Below are 26,999 nucleotides of genomic sequence, written 5' to 3' on the forward strand. Positions count from 1 at the left end.
CTACCTTCTAGGCTCTTACAAACCATTGGTGTCAGTCCACATGTAATCTCCCTATTTGTCTATTTCTTAATCACCTCCATTAGGCAATGGCAAATTAAAGGGCCCAAAAAGACTCCATTGAGTTCCTAATGCCAAAACTAGATTCTTTGGTGAAGATGCTCCTATAATGAGCTCCTGTGGAAAGCGGGGCTTGTGTTTGCACTGTGTGTGCTTGTCATTGTGTGTTTTAAGGAATACTTGCCCCTAATGGTATAACAAGGGGTACATGTCCCAACTACTATTAACTATGCTTGTTGGCTATGGTTTCTTGGGATAAAGCCAACTAAAGATTAACACCAAATGTTTGAAACATTATGGCATATGCCGACATGGTTTGACCACTTCCCGAGCAAACCTTGAGGTTTCGGGTTCTGTTTTCACTCCTTCACTCAGGCTTTGGCCAAAGATAGGGTGGTTTAGTGCCCTTTTCATGAAGAGTATGTGTTATTTTTACATAGCTAGTTGGTGAATCTGGGGCTTGAAGGATTGTGTGGTGGCTCCTATTTCTAGGTGTTTCATTGTTCCTCCACTCACGTTTATGTTTAGTTGGCTCATTTCGTCCCAAAGCTCCTCGTTGGATGTGGATTTGAAGAAGTTTTATCTTCTTAACACGAAAGGGCTTTGTTGAGTGTTGCTCATTTTCTAGGACCAAAGGCTAGGTGGGTTTGAGAAAGCATGGTTTGATGTGCACCTTAGTCGACTATATTGTCATTTTTCTAACAATTAGTCAAGATCAGGTTTGCATCAAGGATTTCACTCTAGTGAAATGTTCTCTAGTGCTTCCTGAAGAAAGTTTGAAACTAATTTCAGACGTGTCTATTCTGGCCAAGGTATAAAACAAATAAAAATCCACTCATTTTTAAGGAGTTTGAGATTTTTTGGTTTTTTAGCACATATCTCCAGGTTCACGTGCGTGTTGACTTACGTCTAATGACTCACATATCTAAGCTCATGTGTGTTGTCTCACACCTCTTAACCCATGTCTATAGGCTCATACCTTTTTTGTATAAACTAGGCTTAGGTACTTTATTTTTTTGAAATAGGCCTACATGGGGCATGGAATATTAAGCACTAGGCCTATTCATTTAGGGGAAATTTGGACTCAAAATGGCCCCTTCAAGGATTCCTACACATTCTCTCTTTGCAAAAATGGGCTCATGGTGAAATTTTTATGAATCAACTCAGAAGTGAGGGGAGTTTGAATATTTAGAATCTACTCTTTGAGACCTTTCCAATTATATATAGCATGATGGGTGATTTTGCATATTCAAGAAGTCCCCAAAATTGGTGATGATGTGGCACATAATCCGCACCTAATGAATCTTAATGCTTATGTTTTTGGGGTGAATTTCAGTCCTAATCAAAATTGCTAAAGTATTTCTTGGCTAAATGTATGGGCTCCAAAATCATGCAAATCACCAAAAAACGAAGAAAATATTCCCTAATGAAAATAAAATTCAAAACAAAAATCAAAAGCAACAAAACTAAGACATTTAAGGCTCTAAAATCACATGTTTTTATTAGTGTGACCTACTAGTATCAACAACAACGGGCAATATTGGGTGACCTACTAGTATCAACAACAACGGGCAATATTGGGTGATCCCAATAGCATAGAATGTACGGATGGATGGAGCTAAGCCCTAGGCTAATCACTAGCATTGGTGCCAAATATGTTCAAGTGAAGAGCTTACCTTACTTGAAGAGCATGTGTTATTGGGTGTCTTGCCTTAGAGTTGCAAATGCAACTTCCCTATGTGGGTGCACTAGCCTGTCGCACTGTGTCCATCACATCCTCACTCCATTGTCACAGCCGAACGCTACTTGCTAATGGAGTTAATGTAGAGATCTTTGCGCCTAGATGGAGGCAAAAATAAATGGTCCTTAGTAATGGTTCCGAGTCTCTCATAAAAGGCGGGGAATGAAGAGGAAGCTAATGCAAGAAAAAAACCTACAACTAATCCTATTTAACAAGCATCCATCACACATACAAGATTCAATCATATACATGTAAGCAAGAAGAGGAAAAAGGAGAGCTCACAAGTATTCTATTGCTTATTATATAAATGACTTATATACAAGTGACTAGTCTTCACACTAGGCTGGCCAAACTTAAAAATCACTTGGCTTCTATTACTGGTCTTAAACAAGCTTGTACATGAAGTCCTTAGACTTTCCCTTTATCAAGCATAAGGGAAGGCTGCTTTATATGTTCGAGCACCATCTTAGTGCTTTTCATGATAGGTCAGGCAGGTGAAACCATGTTAACCTACAGAGTGGCACATCTCCATCTGAGATGTTGTGAAGCCCATTTATTTCCTAGTATTTCTATTGTAGATGGCATCATCTTTTAGATAATTATGTCCCAATCCAAGATCCATATATAAGGGCATCTTCTTAAATTTCAATGTGTCTCTCCAATAAAGGGCTTCTAGTTTATCATTAAAATATAAGTTATGGCCACTCTCACAAGAATATCATGTGGGCATACAATTTCCATGAAATGGTAAAAATAATAACATTGATAATAATCAAAATCAACCACCGCCATAATCAAAACCAACTGCCCCTATAACGTCACACAAAGGACATAGACTTATTATTTTAGCAAAGTAAAGGGCTGGTATTTTTAGCCAATCATATTGGGACACCTTAGTTTTTCATAACTAAGGTGTCTCAATCGAATTGGGACACTTTAACCTTTTAAATTTATTACTCGAGTTTGGTCAATCCACTTTTGGACCATTGATGCGATAAAGGTGGCGGTTGTACCATCTTTGTTCAAGTACCAGCTCTACCGTAGCACATCTTCAAGATGATAGTCAAAAGAGATATAAAGCGATACAAGTAGAACTCATGGCCACATGACAAGTGAGGAGTACCTATGTTGACATTATCGACAACATAAATGTTACCACCTTACAATGCACTTACTGAAAGCTTGAGGAGCTTGCATAAATGTGTCAGTAGAGTCAACATGGGTGGTTGTTTATAGACAGTTTGACCTTGGTGTGCAGTGCACTTTTCCAAGTTCTTGCCAAGAACCCCTAGGGTATTTACAATCACAGGTGATGCCTTTCATCATAGGTGAGAAGTTAATGGAGAGCTTATGTAAAAACTTAGTAACCAATCACTTTATAAAAACGTAGTAACCAATCGCTTTATAAACCATAATGGTGTGTAACAATGGTTTGCGTTTGAGCATTACCTAGCACTCTTATGTGGCCATAGTGGCACCTAGATAGCTTTTAACACCCATGAGCTAGCTCTCGTATGTGGCCATTGTGGCACCTAGATAGCTTCTAACACCCATGAGCTCTTTAGACTGCTCTTTAGTGATTAACTTGTTGACCTTCTCCCCTAGAACAATCCTATAATGGATGCCTTCCACATTTTCTCTTTAGACTGCTCTTTGGTGATTAACTTGTTGACCTTCTCCCCTAGAGCAATCCTATAATGGACACCTTATTTTCTCTTCATGTAATAGTGGGTGTGCCTCTCTCTCTCTCTCTCTCTCTCTCTCTCTCTCAAATGGATACCTTCCACCAAATTTTGTTTCTCAAATTTTATTGAATGTGCCATGCGTTATAAGAAGCATGCGTTATTGAATGTGCCATGCGTTATAAGAAGCATCACCATCAAATTAATGCAAAAATAAGGCATAACTTTCTAGAGCAGATACTCACTTGTGCATGTTATGACTCGAACAAGTACAAGATGTTTTATTTATATGGTAGAACTCCTACTAGGCAATCTTTTTTTAATGACCTAGAAAGTTGGTCAAAGTTCATGGTCAGCATTCAAAGCATTGTTTGGAAATGAAATTTTTATGGACCTTATATGAATCCTTCCCACCTTGGGTTGGAAAGGAAATGGTTATTTTGAGCAACCATTTTCTTTATGTTTTTATCCCTTTATAGCTATTTCATGACAATTTTGATAAGGCATAGCCCTCTAATTTGAAGGGCAATCCTTGAATTTCATTTAAAGGGCTCATGTTACCACAACCTTCACCAACTCTAGATGGATATTTGAGGCGGCTCTAGGCTAAGGTGGGCTTCACAAACGTTCGCAAACAAGTGCTCAAATAAGTATGGATCCAATTAGCGCAACCCTATTAATGCCTAGGAAAATATGGCTTTATAAACGGCCATGGATAAGTGTAACAAAAGTGAGTTGCAGTCTAGCCATGGATGCAACCATCAGAAACATTGATTGGCAAGAAACCCACGGACATCATTCGGCAGACATGCACATCGTTATGGGCCCCACGGAGTTTTGAATCCACTCTTTCCCATGAAAAGTGCTACACTAGCCGCTTGGATGTTGTCATTGGTAAAGAAGACAAAAATTTTACACTCTGTCATTGTTCGAGAAACATTTTTGAGTAAGCTTGACATGAATCCTTCTCACCTGTGGGGTTGGTTGAAGATGAAAATGTAATTTTGAGCAAGCATTTTCTTCACAATGTCATCCAGTTTCTACTATTTTTTTAAAATGTAAAAGGGAGACGTTATTTTTCTTTCTCCTCTCACCATGAGGCGAAATGTGCAAGCTCGAGGGTAAAGGGAACCCGTCATTTCCCAAGACGGTAAAGGGAACCCGTCTTTTCCCAAATCTTGCAATGTGTTCGTCCATTGTTTGTGAAATGGATTGTGAACCTCTAGCCACAAGCTCTTGGAAAATGGGCGGATATGCCTTGTAGGGGGCTTCACGTGAAAGCCCCCCTAAAGAAAACTTATTTTTTCCTTTGGTTCCGTTTATAAAATACAACGAACAATGTTGGGCATGCGGCACTGCAGGATACCTACCATAAATAAACTTCAATAAACAAATTTTAATCCTTCGAGTCATTTATAAGCGGTGCTCCGGTAGTTAAAAAGTCATAACGAGAGTCGAGACAACTGCGAAGCATTTTTGGTAGAAACTGTTCATGATTTTCGAACTGGCAAGATAATAAAATTCTGAGAAAAACCACTTGCAGGCTACAAGCTTACAAGGATTGGACGAGCGGCCAATTAATTACAGAGCCTGAAGTTCTGGCTGAATGCTCATTGGAAAGAGATGCCAAATCCAGTTTGATAAACTCGACAGACCTAGCAAAATGGGCATTGGCACTTACGATTTACGTGTATTGAGAAAGGGCACGGACAACAGAGTTACGGCGGGATCCCTTTACTAAATGATTGAAGAACAGTCTCTCCTCCTCCTCCTCCTCCTCATCAATGGTAACTACTGCAAAGTTAATGATCACTTTGAGTTGTTATTAAAGATGGCAGTACGTTGAAAAGCTACAAGAAACGAGGCGTGCCGCGTGCGGTACACAGGCGCAGGCAGCGAGTGAGCGAACCCCAACGACTGGTAACGAGCCTCAAATCATGGTCAGTGCACAGTGGGCACACCCTAGAATAGGGCGAAATAAAATTGCTACCAAATAAAATTGTTATGAGAGCTTTTTGAGAAGCTAAAGCCTAAGAGCCAAGAAGTATTAAAAAGAGTGATGTGCAATGTGGGCGTGGCCGCCTTGTATTGTGTGTGCGTTCTGTTACTCCTGCCCCTAAGCATTTGCATTATTTTAATGTCATACGAATCGCATCTACTACCGTGTGCTGTGAGACGCGTGAACCCGTAAAGATCATGAATGATGACTCGGACGCACCTTCTGAAAAGGCTGTACTGGCGACTTGGGCTCATAACCATCTCTGACTGGCGATGGGATGGGCGGCCGGGTGCGTGTGTGGAGTCGGGTCTGGTCATCTGGTCAGGATTCCCTGGGTTATTGAGGCCGGAGCCGCCGGGCTCAGTTGAGGGTAGGGTCAGGACTCAGGACTCAGGAGATTTTGGGTATGTCCGGGCTCCGGCAATAGCTAAGCAAGTTGGGTCCTATATATGTACGTGTTAAAATTAGGCTCGGCCCAGGGGTTTTGGCAGTGTGGCCCGTTGGGCTTTTGGGCGCGGGGGGTGGAGCAGGCGTTTAGTCCGCCGGGCTCTAAAAGGTGGCCGCCCGTGCCGGTGGATCTCCGGGGCCCGGTTTTGACCAAATAGGAGGGCGGGGCCCTACTACTGCCCAGTGCACCATGAGTAAGGCCGTCCGTTGGAGTCACGGACTTCACTACTTCCGCACTGGGTACGCCATTCGCGCATGCGGGCTCGAGAATGCAAACGGGTGGGCCCCGCGACGCTCATAGCTCTCCCTCCGATACAGGTCAGCTGCCGTCTCTTTCTATCGTGCCACGAGGATTCTGCCCCCTCCCCCCGCTGTTGAAGGCCGTGCCTCCTCCCCCTCTCACCCATTCCGACACCTAGTGCAGCTGGCCTTTGACCACCAGAGGTCACCGACTCAACACCCTCTTGTGTGCTTCCCCCCTCTGCCTCTCAATGCCTCCGTAAAGATTGTCCCATTTCCTTGCCTCAGTGAATAAAGCTGCTCCCGAATAGACCTCTCCTCTGCTCCCGCCCGCTCCCCCCAGTCCTACTTATGGTCGGTCGTCTACCCACCCGGCATCCCTCATTGATAAACCTAGCGATGTGGCCAGGGTGGCGTTGAAGATGTGATAGAAAGTTCTAAATGTATGCCCATGTGCATGGTGACAGTAGCTATATAATCTGATGTTTATGCGCTCAGCATAGGCTTCCAGACTTCCAGGTGAGGTCTGCATTCGTAGCATAGGAGTGGCTCAGTGGTCGTTTGTAGAAAGATAGAGTGAGTGAGTGAGATAGAGAGATGGTAGAAGCAATGGCTAAGTGGTTCACGATGACATTGCTGCTGTGTTGGGCTTGTGGGTATGGAGGAGTTGCTGCGCTGTCCGAAGACGGGAAGGCCCTTTTGTCGGTGAAGGCGGCCGTCGTCGACGAAGCTGGCCATCTCAACGACTGGATAGCTGATGATCTCAACCCTTGCACCTGGAGTGGTGTCATTTGCAACGCCTCTCAATTCGTGGTCTCCCTTGACCTTTCCGGAATGAACCTTTCAGGTTCTCTCTCCTCAGCCATTGGAGAGCTGCCCAACCTCGTCAATGTCTCCCTCGCCGTTAACAACTTCTCCGGCGGCCTACCAACGGAGATCACCAACCTGGTCGGTCTGCGTTCTCTCAACATCTCCAACAATTTGTTCAGCAATCTCTTTCCAAGAAACTTCTCCCGTCTCAAGTCTCTAGAGGTGTTGGATGCCTTCAACAACAACTTCACTGGCGAGCTACCGTTGGAAGTGAGCCTGCTGACGAACTTGCAGCACTTACACCTGGGCGGCAACTATTTCTCTGGTGTCATTCACCCGCAGTATGGCAACATAGAGAGCCTGCAATATCTAGCATTGTCTGGAAATGCTCTCACAGGGCGCATTCCACCACAGCTGGGCAACTTGCAGAAGCTGCAGCGCATGTACATAGGCTATTTCAACCAGTTCGAAGGTGGAATTCCAGTGGAGCTAGGGAGGCTCACTAATCTAGTGCGGCTGGATATTGCCAACAGTGGTCTAAGCGGGGTCATTCCTTCAGCTTTGGGCTCCCTTTCCAACCTCGATTCTCTATTTCTGCAGACCAACAGCCTGGTTGGGCCTATACCCTCCGAGCTGGGCAACCTAACGAACCTCAAGTCCCTGGATCTCTCCAATAACCGGCTGACCGGAACTATACCGGCGGAGCTGGCCAACTTGCAGAAGCTGGAGCTGCTCAACCTCTTCCTCAACACTCTCCATGGCGGCATACCCTCATACATAGGGGACCTTCCCCACCTGCAAGTCCTTACATTGTGGGAGAACAACTTTACGGGACTTGTCCCGCAGCATCTTGGCCGCAACGGGCAGCTTCTCGAGGTGGACCTTTCCTCAAACTCCTTCACTGGACCTATCCCTCCTGACCTCTGCAAGGGCGGCAACTTGTGGCGCCTCATCCTCCTCCGCAACCGCTTCACCGGCCCAATTCCGTCCGGCCTCGGTGAGTGCCCAAAGCTCGTCCGTGCCCGCCTAGGCCAAAACCAGCTGAGCGGCCCCTTGCCGCCCGGCTTGCTGGCCCTCCCTGAGCTGGACTTGCTGGAGGTTCCTTCCAACAATCTCACCGGCACTTTCCCCAACAAAATACCGGCCTCCTCCACACTGGGAAGCTTGGACTTGTCCTATAATCAGCTCTCCGGCGCCCTGCCACCGAGCATTGGCAACTTGTCTCAGATAGTGGATCTGGACTTTTCCGGTAACCGGATCTCAGGAAGCATTCCTGAAGAAATAGGCGGCTTGAAGCACCTCGCTAAGCTGGACCTGAGTGGCAATCTGCTCACGGGTCCCATGCCCCTTGCCATTAGCGAATGTGCGGGGCTGGCTTCTCTGGACCTCAGCCGCAACCAATTTGATGGAGAAATTCTGTCCCAGCTCTCGAACCTCAATGTGCTTGCATCTTTGAACCTATCCAGGAACCGTTTCACTGGACCCATTCCTCTCTCTCTAGAGAATATGGTGACCCTGACCACGGTTGATTTCTCCTTCAACAACCTGTCGGGAGTGATCCCTGACCAGGGACAGTTCGCCAACTTCAACCACACCTCATTCCTTGGCAACCCTCTTCTCTGCGGCAAGCAGATGCTTGTGGGTTGCAAACCCTCGCAGCTTCACAGTGTGGCAACTTCGAGAGGGACCAAGCAGTCGAGGTCTATCATCTACGGCATGAGTGGATTGGTAGTGGGGCTGTTCATCCTAACCGTGGCTGCAGTCATCTATGTCCTCCGTAATGAACGTGACAAGCAGTTTCTCTGGTCTCTTTTCAAAGTGAATCTTCTAGGAAGGTGGAATCTGACTGCTTTTGAGAGGTTAGATTTCAGTGTCAATAATGTGCTGGATTGCCTCGCAGACGACAACATCATAGGCAAGGGTGGGTCAGGGACAGTGTTCAAGGGTCTGATGCCGAATGGGAAGATGGTGGCTATCAAGAGGCTGCCAGCGATACGCAAGGGCTCGCTAGAAGATGATGATCACGGCTTCTCAGCCGAGATTCAAACGTTGGGCAACATCAGGCATCGGCACATTGTAAGGTTGCTGGGGTGCTGCTCAAATCATGAAACAAACCTGCTGCTCTACGAGTACATGCCCAACGGCAGCCTGGGCGAGCTGCTTCACGGGCCCAGGGGCGGATCCTTGAACTGGGTGACCAGGTACAGGATAGCCATAGAGGCTGCCAAGGGCCTCTGCTATCTCCACCACGATTGCACTCCTGTGATCGTGCACCGAGACGTCAAGTCCAACAACATTCTTCTCGATTCCAACTACGAAGCGCACGTGGCGGACTTCGGCCTTGCACGTGCTCTCCAAGACTCGGGCAAGTCGGAATCCATGTCCTCCGTGGCAGGCTCTTATGGCTACATTGCGCCAGGTACGTACGTGTGCAGACCTCTTACCTCTCTGTTTTTTGCTTGTGCGGCGAAAAGCTTGCCAAGATGTGGTTCTGACGTGTTCCCTGTGATCGGCCATCAATGCAGAGTATGCTTACACTCTGAAGATTAACGAGAAAAGCGACATCTACAGCTTTGGTGTGGTTCTCCTGGAGCTGCTGACGGGCAGGAGGCCTATTGAGCCCGAGTACGGGGAGTGCATAGACATTGCTAGGTGGGTGCGGAAGCGGGTACAGAGCAGAGAGGGGACACTAGAGGTTCTGGATGCCAGGATGGGGTTGGCGGAGGGGTCGAAGCAGATGCAGGAGGTGATGCTGATGCTCAAGGTGACGCTCCGCTGCTTGGTGGACCCGCCAGACCAGCGCCCCACCATGCGTGAAGTTGTTCAGCTGCTCACAGACATCCCCAAAGTGAAGGAGCCCGCAGCCGCCGCCGCTACTAGCCCTCCGGATTTGATATCTATTTAGTGTCTGGCTCGAGCGTCCCTCTAATGTACAGCGCGCGTCGTATATTTGACTGTTTATAGTGGACACAATGCAAGGATGAAAAATGCATGTCGAATTAGTGGCATTTGTATCTTCTTGAATGAATGGTTATTATCTCAGTAATGCATCTCTAATTATTATCTTACGCCTGTTCCTCAAGATATATAGATTACACGTAATGTTCATGGCTGTAGCTGAATAGCCGCCTGGGTTGTGTTTTGCAAGGCTAAATTACTAGGTGAAAATCAAAGTTAGTCACTAAATTACACACAAGTTCAAGGTTTTGACTTTCTTACTCCACAGCGAGGTTAACCACAATCCACACCATTCTTGCATTAGCAGCGTAAGAATATATTTTCCTCAATGGGAACCTCCAGGAGGAGATACACGTGGAGTAACCACTTGGGTTCATGCTTCTCAATTTTGGAAGCAAAGTTTATAGATTACAGAATGCTCTCTACTCGTTGAAACAAGCCCCGTGAGCATGGTACCAAAGGATTGATGCTTTTTATGAGTATTGGTCTTCTACGTAGCCCTTCACATGCAAATTTGTATGTGTTTATGATCAACAGAAGTATATTATCACTGTTCATCTAGGTCGATGACCTCATCTTGATATGGGATCATGAAAAAAAGATCTCACAAACACAAAGATGCCTAGTGTAGAGTTTGAGATGATAGATTAAATCAACTTGCAAGTCACACCTTGATTAAGGGAGTTGTTCATGCGTAGGGAAAAATGCTGGCATTTTTCCCACTTGTGGTCCTAAATCAAAAAGCCATACCCACAACTCATTTTGCCTAAATCATGGCTATTGGCTCATGCTAGGCCACTCAATGGCGTGCACGGAAACATCCCTAGCTTGGTAGTTTTAATAATTCCTTGGGTTGGGGTGGACAGAGCAACAAGATTATCAAGTGAGGGGTGGGGACAATAGGTGGGTGGTGAGGATGGCTCTTCTCCTTCCACCACTCCTACCCCTCAGTTCATACAAGGGTGAAAGATTGTGTTCCTTCAAGAAAGAAAGACGAGAGTGTCAAGTTGGACACTTTGTTAACTAGAGAAGTAGGTTGATCTTTTGCTTGCCTAACACATCAAGATGCGACCGCACACCATAAGTAATCTTAAGCAATGTGGTTAATATACTCTCCCTCTCAATCTAAATTCTTCTCTTGGAATCGTTGAGGTACAGTAAAGTCTTACTAGGTTGTAGCTCGAGTAATGTCGAAAGAAGTATCTTGACTTTGGGTACTGGGTAGTCTTGTGCAAGGACTTAGCTCTAGTAGTAGTTTTCAGTGTCAAAAAAAGTGATATCTTGACTTTGTATACTAGATAGTCCTATGGAAGGACTTGTAGGACATTTAGAGAGTTATGGGTGAGGAGATGCTAGCCTTGGAGTGAGTCACTATGCATATGTTCATAGCAGTGGAGTGTGCTTTAAAGTTGGCTTGTACTTGATGTCAAAACACAAGGCCTTGAGGACCTTCGTTGTAGAGGTGCTAGTTACAACATGATGATAAGGTTAAAAAACTAGATAGTGGTGGCTACATCCAACTTAGCATGCTGTTGATATCAAAGCACAAGGCCTTGAGGATCTCCAATATAGAGGTGCTTGAAAAGATTGGGGAACAAGAGAGAGCTTGAACTCTAGCAGGCACACACACACACACAAACACACACACACACACACACACACATGGATAACAGGATAATACACAAAAAGATGGAAGGTTGGAATCTTCTTCTGATTCTCAATCTCAAAAGAAGGGTACAAAATGATAAGTGAAAACCTAACATAAGTACTAGAGTACTGTGTACAAGCAGTACATAACATGAACACGCTAAATAGGTGAGTTGGCAAGATAAGTATGCCATAACTCAGCGGCGGGTGGATTATGTAGATGTAGTTTAGTTGTAGAATCACTCGTGAAGATTCGTCATGTCAGCTACCAAACACGCCAGTGGTGTAAATGTAGAATGGTCACCCAGGCGTATCATGGGTGTCGGCTCATGTTGAGCTTGACATTTCAACACTCCCCTTCAAGCTCAACTCCATCTCCAAGACTCTAAGCATGGTGTAGAATCTGTGAAGCTTCTCTGCTCCCAAGGCCTTGGTGAAAATGTCAGCTACTTGTTCCTTTGTGTTGACATACTCGAGATCAACATCTCTAACCAAGACCTTCTCTCTAAGATGAAGTAATAAAGGATCTCTATGTGTTTGTTCCGTGCATGAAATACTCGGTTCCTAGCCAATTGTATGCTACTAAGGTTGTCAAAATAAATAATAAGTTGTTTATCCACACGCAGTCCCAAGTCTCCAAGTAGCTTGCGTAACTAAATTACCTCACATGTTGCCATCATAGCACCCCTGTACTCTGCCTCTGTACTTGATAAGGCAACTATTGATTTCTTATTATTGCTCCAAGTAATAGCACCACTTTCAAAGGAAAACATAAATTCGCTAGTAGATCTTCTGTACAAGATGTTACTAGCCCAATCTGCATTAGTGTATCCATACACTTGTAACTCTATACTAGCCTCATAGAAGAGACCATAATCCACTGTGAACCTCATGCAACGTAGTGTGTACCTCACATCATCTAAATGTAGTTTCAGAGGAACCTGCATAAACTGGCTCTTTATATATATATATGTATACATACATGTATATGTATACATGTATGTTGTGTAGTTCAAGTTTGGCCTGGTGTGATTGTCATGTAGATCAAGCTATCCACTATCTTCTTGTACTACAGAGTGGGATTTTCCTCAACATCTCACATGTATTTGTACTCAACTTGCCATTCTGATCCAATGGTTTAAAAATGGGCTTATAGCTAGCCATACCATATTTGGACATATCCAAAGCATATTGTCGTTGTGAGCCATATGCCCTTAGTTATCCTAATGACCTCAAAGCCGAGAAAGTATCTCAACTCACCCAAATTCTTCATGTCAAACTTCTTCTTGAGGAGACCCTTTGCATTCTCAACTTCTTCATTGTCACCGTCGCCAACAACAATCGTCATTCACGTAGATGGTGATGACCACAATTCCCTTATCACTCTTTCACACATAGAGTGAATGATCAACATCTGCCATATGAAAGCCATGGTGATAAGATTTTGTGCAATCTTATCATGCCATGCTCTTGGTGTGTGCTTTAAGGTATACAAGGCTTTATGTAGCCTGCCCACAGAATTTGGACGACTCACATCCTTATAACTAGGTGGCTGATCCAAATACACTTCTTCTTGCAACTCACCATACAAGAATGCATTCTTTATATCCATCTGATGCGAAAACCAACCTTTTGACATAGCCACTACAATTACAACTCACGGTTTGCCATTTTGGCAACGGGACTGAGTATCTCCTCATAATCAAATGTTGTAGGTTTGAGCATAACCTTTAGTAACCAATCTAGCTTTGTATCTGCTAATGCTTCCATTTGAGTTGTGCTTCACTTTGCACAACCACTTACAACCAATAGCCTTTTTATCCTTAGGCAAAGGCACCAATTCCCATGTCTTATGTTCATCCAATGCACCCATTTCTTCATTCACGATTGTATCCCATTTTTATGCCCAACAGTATTCTCAAAACATATGGGTTCAACATCCTACATAACCTTTGCCATGTATACATAATGGTGGATGTGGCCCTAGTGTCCTTTCAACTACCTTAGCCTTCCTTATACCACGTGTCCTGATAGTTGGAATCTCGAACTCCTTGTCAAGGCTTTGCTCGAAGCCACTAGACTCTCTATCAACAAATGCATGTCCTACTGAAATGCCAGATACACCAAGGTTCTCTTGACCTTCTCTTTGCCTTTACGTGATGCACCTGCTGAGTTTATAGGACTAACATTCTGATGCAGCCTGCCACTCCATTGTCTATCCAATAGACCACTGCTAGAGGATTCTTGGTACACTTAACGACTGTGCTTTTTTTGACCTGCGTTTTGTGTAACCACCAGTTCTTGTGCATCAGCCCCAATGAAGTCTTTTACATTAGCATACTACGAGCTCATCTCATCAAATACAATATCATCGCTCGCTCACCCTCACCAGTTCTTGTGCATCAGCCCCAATGAAGTCTTTTACATTAGCATACTACGAGTTTATCTCATCAAATACAATATCATCGCTCGCTCACCCTCATCTCACGTGTGATAGGGTTGTAACATCTTTAACCCTTTTGCTAAAGGAAGTAACCAATAAAAACACATTTTTCAGCCTTCGAATCTAGCTTCTTGTGTAGCTCATCATGAATATGTATATATGTAATGCATCAAAAAATTTTCAAGTGTGAAAAATTTGGTTTTCTGTCACTGTACTACTCCTCTAGAGTCATATCATGTACTACTGATGTGAGGCTTATGTTCATAATATAAACTGCAGTCGCAACTGCTTGAGCCTAATAATAATGTCTCAACCATTAATATACGAGCAACTTTTGTAATGTGCCTGTTCTTCCTCTTGCAACACCATTTTACTGCAGAGTGTACTTGCATGTAAATTGCCTCTAAATTCCATGCTTTTGAAGATATGCATTGAACTCATTGGAGAAATATTATCTCCCTCTATATGACCTCATGCACTTAATCTACAAACCTGTTTACTTTTCAACGAACATTTTGAAATTCTAAAAGTGTGTAAACACTTCATTTTTTCTTTCATGAAGTACACCCACACCTTCCTTGTGTGGTCATGAATGAAAGATACATAATAGTGACATCCTTCCATTGATGCTATCTTTGTCAGCATGCATACATCTGAGTACACCACATCAAGATTCATCTTACTTACATTTATGTCATGCGGAAATACATTCTTTGTTTTCTTCCCAAATTAACATGCTTCACAAACTTTATGAATTCCATTCACCTTAAACTTTGGCAAACCTGTAACAATTTCAAAATTTTACATGGACTTCAATTGTTGCTTATTTATATGATCAATATGTTTGTGCCAAATTTCTATATCGGCCACAATACCTGCACCTTGTGCAAACATAGCAGCTTTGATCTCAGGCGGCATGCTTACATCCAAAGTAAACATTCTGTCCACTCTCTTGTCCTTTGCAACCAAACGACATTTGTTCTTGAAGTCCTCTATATAGCAACCATTAGGGTTAAAAAGTACCTGCAAAACTTGCTCAATAATTTGCCTAACAGAAACTAGGTTATTTATGATGTTGGGCACATCAGACAAGTACTTCATCTTGTCATCCTACATAGGCAATGGTACATTCCTAATATGAGCAATAGGATGAGCTATATCATCTCCCATCTCTACATAACCTGGTTTTTTCAAGTTCTTCACATCTCTAAACCTTTCACCACCATGATAGGTTATGTGGTTATAGGCTCTCAAGTCCAATACCATATATCAAAAAGGCATGACCCTATAGGCATAAGTTCCCCATAGGGTGATGAATGCTATCTTATGCTGAGATCAACAAGATCTATTTGTACCTGGTTATAGCCCAAGAAACCATCCAAGAAGCTATAAGATTATTTTCATGCCACTCGTTCCAATACTTGTTTAGTAAATGGTAAAGGATAATGATCTTGAACCGTTGCAGTGTTGACCTTCTTCATGTCAACACACTCGAAGTTTTCCATTCTTTTTAGGTACAACCACAAATAGGAGAAACCTTCTTAGTGTGTTCTATGGCATAAATGAAACCTGCATTGATCAATTTTTCAACCTCCTCTCTAACCAATTTGGCATAATTTGGATTCATTGGATGAGATCTTTGTCGCACTAGTCGTGCATCATCCATGATTGGAATAGTATGCTTGCAGACTGCAAGAGGAACCCCTTTCATGTTTGAGTATTTCCATGCAAAAACACCTTTGAAAACCTTGAGAAGATCAATGAGATCCTTCTCTCTTTTTCAGTCAAGTCTGTGTGGCGATGTAGACTGGTTTCTTTATCTAAACTTGTCCCATCATGATAAAGAGAATGTGGGGAAGAGCTTCAAACCCTAGCAAGCAAACACACACACACAAGAGAGAGCAAGACACAAGAGAGAGATGTATAGCTGAATTTTCTTCTATCTTCTTCTTCTCTACTCAAGCAACATAACATAAAGATAAGAGTACACACGATATGGGTTAGTACTCTACTACTACAACATACAAGGGTTGGTCCATAACATGAACCCGACTAAATGAGCTGGCACTAAAACTATGCCAGTATCTAGTAATCCAAAATGGCTATCACATAACCTATCATCCCACTAGCTACATATCACCCATAATCTCACCAACCATGCCATATGTGTAGATGCGAAAGCTATCACCTAGGTGGGTCATCAATGTCCGTCGTAGCACTAGTTAAGCTCGATATCTCAACACTCTTGCTTGAGCTTAACTCCACACAATGTACTCCAAGTAAGCTCCCAACGTATGGAGCTTCTCTGTGCCCAATGCCTTTGTGAAGATGTCAGCCACCTGATACTCTGTGCTGACATATACCAGATCTACATCTCCTACTAGAACCTCCTCCCTTATAAAGTGATAATGCGCCTCAATGTGCTTCGTTCCAGCATGATATACTGGGTTACTGGCCAACTGTATGCTACTCACACTACAAGACAATGCTGCCATACACGCGTTTCATACACGCGATAAATTACGAGCGCGTGTATGGTCGCGCTTGTATTTGAATAGAATCGGGCGCGTGTATTTTAGCATTTAAGTTCGCGTGTATATTTGCATTTATCAACGCGTGTATAAACGCGTTTATATACACGCAGTAATACACGCATCTATATACGCTAATATTCACGGATTAATACACGCTATTATACACGGATTAATACACGCCACTATACACGGATTAATACACGCATGGCAGAGAAAAACTGAAGAAATACATGCATTTACAACAATGAAATATATTCAAAAATAAATCATGCATATGAGATGATAGAAATGTCATCAATTTAGAACGTACAGTGACGGATTGGTTAGGGTTCGATCTCATCTTCAATAAGATCCATCCTTGCCAAACGATCAACATCAATATCCATTTGATCAATTTGTAAGGCTACGATTAAATTTATTCCACTATCGATATTCTGTACTCCATTGATAATGGTATCGATGTCCTGATCATCCTCATCAACATCACCATCATCCTCAATGGTAGGGTCATTCTCATGATCATGAGAAATGGCATGCTCCTCCTCATTATCATGATCATCTCTTATTTCTTGATCATCGATCACAACATCTTCAATGGCATGTTCGACATCATCTTCATTGCGGCTTGTTACATCCTCCATATGCTCCATATCAGTGAATGTATTATACATCACTTTGGAACGTGGTGCAATAGGGATGACGTACCACCATTTAATGTCATGCACCATTGGTAGATAGATAACCTACTCAAATACACATAGTACAGTAATTAATTAGCATATCAAAAGTCAAGGGGTACGTGAGCTTAGATATATATGTACATGAAGCACATTAGTAAAAAAATGCATACCTGCTCACATTGTTGTGGCAATACGAGCCTATCTTTCTTTGTTTGCCAGAACTTTGTAGAGTCAATAGTTACATATCCACTTGCATGGCGTTTTATCGTTGCATCAGGCCCTTTTTCCACCACGTTCATTTGCCATTTGACATCCAAAACATACACAAAGAAGCGACGAAAGTCAAGCCTAAATATGTCTTGGATTATGCCACAATAATCATCCATTTTTTCATTAGCTCCCTCAAAGCTACTAATGACATCGCAATCTTGTGTATTTCTCTTTTCATCAATTCTTTGTGTTCGAAAATGCTTGCCTTCACACCATATAGCATTGAACATAGTGCACTGGACCAAAATAGAAGCAATATTTGTGTAAGCAATGTGAATAAATATTAAAAGCAAATCACTTACAACTAATGCAAAACATTAGTTCTATGTACCTTTGACATGCATCCTCGTGCATACTCCCATTCTTCCGCCGTGATATGCAGCCCCTCGTCGCTCTCTGCTCTCTCCATTTCCTCATGCAACCAATCAACATGGATATCATTCGGAAGTGTTGCTAGATGCTTAGGGTACGCCTCGGGTACGCCTTCCGAGAGCCATGTTGCCTCCGAAAGAGAGCTCTTTCTGCTTGCCTTTTTGTCTTTGCATCCTCATATCTTGTAACCCATCTGCTCATCACATCACTATTAAGGATACAAGTGAAATTGAGATCATCAATCAATGTTCTGTCAATTACTTTACTCTGTCCTTTTCCTTGAGGCACAATAGAGGTCATCCTCAAGTCCTCTTCATTGCTCCATAGTCGTGGCAAAGAGCTGTCCACCTGACCAAGAAATTCTGAAATATATACAAGAGACTCTTGTATCAACCAACCCTCGGCCATGCTTCCTTCAGGCCTTGCACTTTGCCTCACAAAGTCTTTTAAGGTTCTTCATGAAGTGCTCTAGGAAGAACATCCAACGTGCCACATAAAGCGATTTCGTCCACTAAATGCACAATGAGATGTAGTTGACTTGTGAGAATGGTTCGCAGAAAAGTCTCCTCTACCAAACAAACCACCTCCACTGCCATAACACGCGCATCATCCAACGTGGCTGGATCAATTGCTTTGGAACTAACATATCTGAAAAATAAATAAATGGTACGTTATACCTCATGCATGTTCATTTTGCAAGGTATAATGAAGGGTGATCTGAGCATGGGTTTTACATACCTCACAAGCTCGCCCATCTTATAAATACATTTTTTCAAACTCTTATTTGCACAATGGTCGATGCTAGTAGGTAGTATGAACTGCGCACATAAGAGCACATGTATGTATGGTTTATGGCTCCCACATTCTTGAAGATGTGCATGGGATCAAGAAGATGGTTGATCTTAAGATGGGTCCAATATGGCAGCCGAAAAAAAATGGAGTACCTACACAAGGGATTGCTCTATGTGACCTTTAATCCAATTAGAGACTACACAAAACAAGATTGAAAAAACATTACTATACCTGTTCATGCCATCTGGAGGAAGAATAGTTGTAGACTCCCAAATACGCTTCCAATCTTTTGCACGAAGTGTTTGTGGAGGAATGTTACTCTTACTAGCAACATATTTAGGATGATCTGAGGGGAGAAATCGATGATGATTATCGAATATAGTCTTACACAAACTGTCAGCATACTCATGTACTAACGAAGGGCCACAAACAGGACATGCATGTTTACCCGATGTTTTCAAACCTGTTAAAATATAAATAAAAGTTAGAATAATAAAGTCAATATGTATAATTAATATATATAGCCAATAGTAATAGAGTAGGGAGGTAATTAGAATTCTTACCAGAACAATCGCTGTATCTTGGAAAGTCATGCATTGTCCACATCAACGCTGCTTTTAAGTCGAAGTGTCGAGAGGAGGGAGGCCTACTAATGTCCACCACCGCAACACCTCTCCATAGTTCCTCCAACTCATCAATCAATGGTTCAAGATAAACATCCATATGCTTGACTTTATGTTTCCCTGGAATTAGAAGGGATAACATAAGATGTCCCTTCTTGATCGCCATTGATGGTGGAAGGTTGTAATTCACCAACACAACAGGCCACACGCTGTATGCGGTGCTTTTGAAACCAAATGGATTCACTCCATCCATACCTAGGCCAAGTCTCAAGTTTCTGGGCTCTGTTTTAAAGCTGGGCCACTCATCTTTAATATGCTTCCAAGCAGGAGTGTCTGCGGGAATTCTCCACATGCCATCATCCGATCGATGTGAGGAATGCCATGACATGAGCTCTGCTATGGATTTGCACTTGAACATGTGTTTGATGCGAGGAATTATAGGAAAGTGTCGCAAGACTTTATGAGGTACATCAAAACTCTTCATATCTGTTCTATACCTTGCTTCACCACAAGTGGGACAATGTAGAGCCTCCTTATGCGTCCCACGAAAGAGAATGCAATCATTGACGCATGCATGTATGCGATCATAATCCAGCCCTCCAAGAGATGTGACATAGCGCCTCGCTATGTCTCTTGAGGTGGGTAGTCTATTTTCCTTTGGAAGCATGTTTGATAATAGCCTGCATCCAATATCATTAATTATAATTAGTCTTAAATCTTAAACCTTAAACCACTAAGTCAAATTTGTAAGTTAGAATGCTTACTTCAATAATGCGTCAAGACTTGCATTGCTCCATCCATAAACTGTTTGTATATTGAGTAGTTCAAGTGAAGCACGTAAAACAGAGAATGTGCACCCTTCAAACACCGGTGTCGATGAAGCCTTATAAAGATGCTCTTGTTCCATATCATCGTCGTCCATACCTTTGGGATCATCCTTAAAAATATTCCGCACCATATCATCAAGCACCTCCTCTTCCACAACTTCGTGGGGTGCAGGGCTATTGTCATTCCTTTCCCACTCATCTCTGACAATAGATCCCGAAGCTCCAGCATCATCTCGTCGACGCTTTGCGTGCTCTCGTCGCGCGTAGGGTACCATGTTAGGGTGTGGTACTGCATCCTGCTTCAATTAGAGTTTATATATTACAACTCTATTAATTTAATTTGGATACCATGAGTCATTTGAATACCACCAATTTACATCTACTCACCTCTAAACCTGTTTGATTCCATTCTCCATACATGGAGATGTGATTCAAGGTAATTCGATGTGCTCGTACAATGCATCCTTGACATCGATTACACATACATTTGATCCGTTGTCCCAACCACACATCGCGATTACGATGACGCATTGTCTCATCTTCCCCAGAACTGCTTGAAGAGGTTGATGACATCCTATGTACAAACCAGAAAACACAAAATCATAATATGTTTTTAATGAAAGTATAAAAATCGCGTGTATTAACGGAGCTATTTCCTAAAAATTGCGTGTATTAACGCGGCTATTTCCTAAAAATCGCATGTATTGACGTGGGTAATTCCTGCAAAACGCGTGTATAAATGCAGCTAAAATATCATACACGCGAATATACACGCGTTTATAAACGCGACGGTCTGTTTAAACTAAAAATAGCCCGCCTTCCCCAAATATAGATTTTGAACTAACATATCAACACTGCTTTCGTTTTCGCCTCTTCGATTAGTAACGAAACCTAAGTGCAAGGAGGGAGCAGAGAAGGAGCACACACGAGAGGAAACCGAGCAAGAAAGAAACTTTTTCAGAGGTGAGTCAGTTAGTCCTGTGCCTTGTCTCTTTCCTCAGATTTGTTTATGCTATTTGCTCTTTGCTTTTTGGGTTTGTCTCCGTCCTTTTGCTTCTGTGCACACGATTGGGTGAATGATTCTGACAGGGGCGACAATGGTCCTTTTATAAGGACACTTTGTCTTTGTCAGAGGTCGGTCCTTTTGAAAAAAAAATTTCGCAGGTCGCGTGTAGAAACGCGTGTAAAAGCGCGTGTACTCTGTCTGCAGAGTCTGTTCACGCGGATATACACGCATTTCTGGACGGGTGTATACACGCGTTTTTTGACAGGTGTATACACGCGTTTCTGCACGGGTGTATACACGAGACTGCGTTTCAGAATTCATGATTTGTAGGCAACACAACTGACTTGAATGATGATATTTGTGTGAGTCAAGAGACAGCCCATGATGTACATGAAGATGTTTGTTTTGCAGGTTCTTTATGGATATTCCAGGTTCTTCATCCGATCCATTTGCGTACAGCAATTGGCTGATGGAGATGCTGAATCATTTTGGGCGCCATCTTGGTCCAGTTGAGCTTACAGAGTATATGTATGCCCATCCCCCTCCTTCCCTGCATGGTGTCTATACCCCTACCGCGAGTATCCAGGGCAGTGCCGTCTATTCCTCCGAGTCCGACGAGACGGCATGCAGCTTCTCCTCTTCCACGTCCACCGAGGAGACATACCTCGTCCCAGACACACTCACGTACACCCTCACAGCCACCATCACGTGCTCCCTCAGAGCCACCGTCACGTCAGGGCTCACAGCCACCGTCACGTAGACAATCCCCCAGTCGTGACTCCACCCGCAGCAGTAGGAAGAGTGGGAGTGGAGGATGCGGCGGGTGCTTTGGTGGGGGAGGTGGGGGAGGTAGTAGGGCACGCGGTGAGAGAGGAGATAGAGGGAGAAGAGTTAGAGGAGACAGTTCGAAAGAGGAGGAGATGAGAGAGATGGAGAGAGTGGTCTGCTATGATGTGACGGATAGGGGCGGCCCGGGCGGGATAGTGATGGGATGCGAGGGGGAGGGAGGTAATGGAGTACATGCGTGGGGTAGTATCAAACTCATATAGATATTATTTTATTAAATTTAAAGATCAAAATAGCCGATTAGTTGGGGAGGTGATAGAGGCTGTACATAGTCAGTACCCCAATCCCCCACATGCTACATTCTCGGATGTATGGGGAAGGACGCGAATAAGGGAGATCTTAAGTAATAAAAGATCTCACCTTAAAAAACTCGCGTACAATGACCGGCTAAATGTAGCTGCGGGTGGCTATCCTACCGAGAAACCTGTCTCACTGCGCACAAACGCGAGTGGAAGGAGGCAAAGAAACGAGCAGAGGGTGGCGTGAAGAGCAGGCGGCATGTGGAGGCACGACGGATCCAGATGGAGACCATTGGATCTTCGCATTTCGGATCTGGCGGCGTCGAGTCATGGGAGGCAGAGTTCGTAAGTATCTTGCCACTTTATTTGATTGTTCACTTAATTTATTGATTCTTTGATTGTTTTAATCTTACAAATTGTGTTGATTATGATACAGCGACGGGTTACGGGGAGGAAGCCCACAACCCACGATACTGCGTATGCTCGCCGACATAGCAGACGTGACACGTGGGCCATCTTCAGAGCCGAGGGACGTATTACGGACGCGCAGTTTGAGATGGCCATGAGACCATACGGTCGACAGGTACTTGAAAATTCTAAACGAATGATTTTGGTTTATTGAATTACATATATATATACTTATATACTATATATTACTTGAATAGGCACAAGCTGCTGATGATCCACCCACCGCCACTGCAGAGGGTGGACGTGAGCACTACTCATCGGACATTCCGACTGATGTGAGCTCATCTGAGCATGGAGGGAGCACCAAGTCATCATCTGGGTCTGAGTAGTACTCAGACTTATAGTATCACATTCCATATTGAGGATGTGGTTGTATATATTTTTTTGTAAACTGAAGCCATGGGCTACTTCGAGATATGGACTCCCTTGTATACATGTATGAAATTTTGATAGTAATATTGAATCCTGAATGGATAGTATTACATTCATGTCTTTCTTGAATCGTGTATTGACAATGTATGCATTCATGTCGTTCTTGTCTTAATCTCCCTCGTGCATATGTTCTTCGTGGATGGTCTAATGCACAAAAAAAAAAATCCAGAGAGTGTTATTGGGTGCTGGAATGCTGGAACAGTATTCAGGCACCAAATAGCACTCTCTGGATTTTTTTTTGCTCTCTGTTTGCGTGTATAAACGCGTCAGAACTGCTAAAACTCGCGTGTATATACGCGGTTAATCTATAAAATACGCGTGTATTAATGCATCAAAACTGACAATTACGCGTGTATAAGCGCATCTAAATTAAAGAAATGCGTGTATAGACGCAGGTATCAACGCGTCTGAGTACATCGCGTCTAAATTAAAGAAAGGCGTGTATAGCCGCATGTATCAACGCGTCTGTGAAAAGAACGCGGCTATACACCCGTGTATAAGCGCGTCTGAGAGGTCCTATACACGCGCTTTTACACGCATGTCTGTGGCCGCGATGATACACGCGCTGGTACACGGGCCCACTACTTTTTTTCACAAGTCATTTTTAGCGGCTAGGAGCACGGGTATGAGCCCGATCCCTTGTAGTGTCATGTTGTAACAATATATGACAACTTCCCTATCCACGGGCTCTCCCATGTCACCAACTTAGCTTCTGAAACCAAGCTACCTCTCACAAGCTGTCATAGCATCACCCTTGTACTTTAGCTATGTACTCAACAAGGCAACTATTGGCTGCTTCTCACTACTCCAACTCACAACAACACTCCAAATGAGAACATAAAACCACTGGTAGATCTCGTGTCTGCAATACTACCAGCCCAATCAGCATCTGTGTACCCATGCAACTGTATCTCTATACCAGTCTCATACAAAAGTCCATAAACTGACTCACAAGTCCAATAGCATAGCTCGTCTGGCCTTGTAATGGTGGTCATGCAGATCAAACTACCCACTATGCGCCTGTATGTAGTGGGGTCCTCCAAAAACTCACCTGTATTTGCAGAAAGCTTTGTGTTCTGCTCCAATGGCATTAAAATAGTCTTACAACCTATCATACCATACTTGGACAACATGTCCAAGCCATACTACCTCTGCAATAGCAAAATGCCATGAGGTGATCTCACCACCTCTATGCCCAAGAAATACCACAGGTCACCCAAATCTTTCATCTCAAACTTCTGCTTCAAAATCATCCTGACATCATGTATGTCTGCATCACTATCACCAGTGATAATCAAGTCATCCACATAGATGACTAATAGCATGATCCCTCTATTTATCTTTTTCACATATAGTAAAAATTTTTAATTGGATATCTGAAATCTAATGGTAACAAGATACTCCCCGATCTTGTTTGACCATGCTCTAGGTGCTTGATTCAAGCCGTACAAGGCTTTGCGTAACCTGTACACAAAATCTAGATGTGCATCACTCTCATAACCTGTTGGCCGCATCATGTACACTTCTTCTTGCAAATCACCATGCAAGAAAGCATTCTTTACATCCGTTTGATGTAAAGACCAACCCTTTGCTGTAGCCATAGCAATGACAAGCCATTCTTCCAACCGGGCTGAATGTCTCCTCATAGTCTATGCCATAAGTCTGCGCATAGCCCTTGGAAACCAATCTTGCCTTGTACCTGCTCACTGAACCATCAACATTGTGCTTGACTTTATACACCCACTTACATCCAATTGCCTTCTTTGCATATAGAAAAATAGGGTTATGCACTCTAGGCATGTCCAATATTATCCAGGGATTTCATACATCAATGCTATGATTTTGGAATGCTCAAAGATTGCCCCGGACAAGGATATGTACGGTTGATCATGTGTTGTTCTTTTTACTAGACTGTTTGGCTAGAAGAAGGCCTTATAGTTGCCCAATATAATATGATTTTGCAAAAACCTCAATTCCATTTCCATTCACAAGTTTGTGAAGTTTCTTGACATTTAGAAACCTCTAAATAGGTCAACTAGCACTTAAACTGCTCAAAAAATCATTTTGCCTACAATAGTTAATTGAGCCTAAAGGGGGTCCACGGTTGGAAACTCCTCTAAGACATCTTTTGAGGTGAATTTGGCTAGCTCTACTTTTCTTTCATGGGGGCATGGTGTGCATGTGATATGGATTAGTGCCTTGGTCAAGAGATAGGAGTTAACCACTCTGTTCTGATGCTAAGGTAGATAGGTGTAAATCTCCTCGTGTATGTAATATGTCTTGTCATCTTTCACATTTATATGATTTTTTACAATTTTTGGAGGTCAGTTCTATTATATATGTCCAATGGCTTGATCTATAAAATCATGACACAATGTGACCAGTCGATTTATTGGCTCTTTCCTTGTTACTCTCTCCCATTTTTATTGAACACTTTCTCCTTAAGCATGGTGTCAAATGGCAAGTCCTTATTTTCCACACGGTGGGTGCAAGTAGTCAAGGCTACCTACATTGCCTTTTAGATATCATCCTCCTAAATCATTATCCTCTTTGTGATGCCATCAGGCATAAAAATCCTCCTGAATCATTATCCTCCTTGTGATGCCATCAAGCATAGTTACTTCCCTAGTCTTTGTTCTCTTGTCATAAGACATGATGAATTCTTTGCATAGTGGGCATTGATGATCTTTGGCAACAACGACTTCCGTGTGTATTAATCCAACCTTATAGCCTATAACTTCTCCTTCACTTTTAGTGTCTCCAAGAAGAGTAGACATTCCAATGAGAAGTGATACTAGAAAGAGACTTTCCCCATACGTGTGGGCACCTTCTTATTTAATAATGGTCCTGGAGTACGAACCAAGATCCCAAGTCCTAGAGTACAGACCAAGATGAGGTAGATTCTAAGCTCGAGCGACCTTCTTCTTATCTTTCTTGTTTGTTGGTGTAGGACTGGTGCCCGTGTGAAAGATTCTAGATCCGAGGATGTGTAGTCAAAATCCTCGTACTCCTTTTCAAGGGGAGCTATCCTATAACATTAGAAACCAATTATGCTAGTCTTCACTAGCTAGTAGGGGCTCCTCCTTGCTTTGTATATCTTGTTTTCTTTTTCCTTTTTTATTTTATTTTGAAGAGTTAGTATGTTGATATTAGTGAAGATTTTTGGGTACTTATACTTATTGGCAGATAGCCTACACATATCATTATTCATGTTAACACATTATAGACAAAGAACATAAATGAATAACAACACAGACAAAAGTATACAAAAGATAAGTAGTTGGCAAATCATATGTATGTGCATATATTGCTACTTCTCTCGCTGAATACACATATGCTTCAAAGTGACTGTGCTTTGTGCAATAAGGTGTTTCCAGTTAAGATAAAAAGTAACACATACTTTTAGTATGCTGATTGAATAATAAGGATAAAGTATAGCTATTAGACAAATAACTAAGGGTTAACACCTGGCACACCCAGTGGGTAGTTCGCACCACGGACGAAAGATAAACCCACTTGATGATGAGGATAAGTAATGACAAAACCAGATTCTGTAACTTCATGAGAAAAATCTTCTTGAAAACCTTATCCAGTTCTATCTAATGGGTTTCTAAAATTGGAATCTATAATATAAGCAAATGGATGAACTTGTCTATATAAGACTAAACTAAGAATTTAAATCATGAGAAAAATAAAAAAGAGTGGTGGGCTTCCAGATCGCTGGACTCTGGAAGATCTTCAGGCTCCTTTGCGACCTCCGTCTAGTTACTATGACCATATAGTTAGGTAACAGCACCTTTTCTGTGTGCATGTGTCAAACCCTTAGATAACTGGCCTTTGTGTCCAGGCCCTTTGAGTAGGGTGCTCTAAAGTCGTTGATCCAGAG

At 42.9% G+C, this 26,999-nt stretch overlaps 1 protein-coding gene across 1 annotated transcript; it reads left to right on the top strand.

The window, feature by feature from the left end:
• The first annotated feature begins 6,267 nt into the window (after positions 1 to 6,267).
• On the top strand, positions 6,268 to 10,044 carry LOC147608700 (uncharacterized). Its single transcript, XM_086788196.1, has 2 exons — positions 6,268 to 9,395; positions 9,502 to 10,044. The coding sequence occupies exons 1-2, from the start codon at positions 6,764 to 6,766 to the stop codon at positions 9,879 to 9,881; spliced, it is 3,012 nt and encodes a 1,003-aa protein (XP_086644322.1). The 5' UTR covers positions 6,268 to 6,763; the 3' UTR covers positions 9,882 to 10,044.
• Positions 10,045 to 26,999: the final 16,955 nt, after the last annotated feature.

This window comes from Cibotium barometz, chromosome 52 (assembly GCF_041138505.1).
Source record: "Cibotium barometz isolate CiBa-2024 chromosome 52, ASM4113850v1, whole genome shotgun sequence".
Lineage (NCBI taxonomy): Eukaryota > Viridiplantae > Streptophyta > Polypodiopsida > Cyatheales > Cibotiaceae > Cibotium > Cibotium barometz.

Excerpts from the sequence above, each read along its gene's own strand:
- LOC147608700 (XM_086788196.1), top strand. The coding sequence starts at position 6,764 with ATGGTAGAAGCAATGGCTAAGTGGTTCACGATGACATTGCTGCTGTGT. Across the intron at positions 9,396-9,501 it reads TTATGGCTACATTGCGCCAG|AGTATGCTTACACTCTGAAG; the intron begins GTACGTACGTGT and ends CCATCAATGCAG.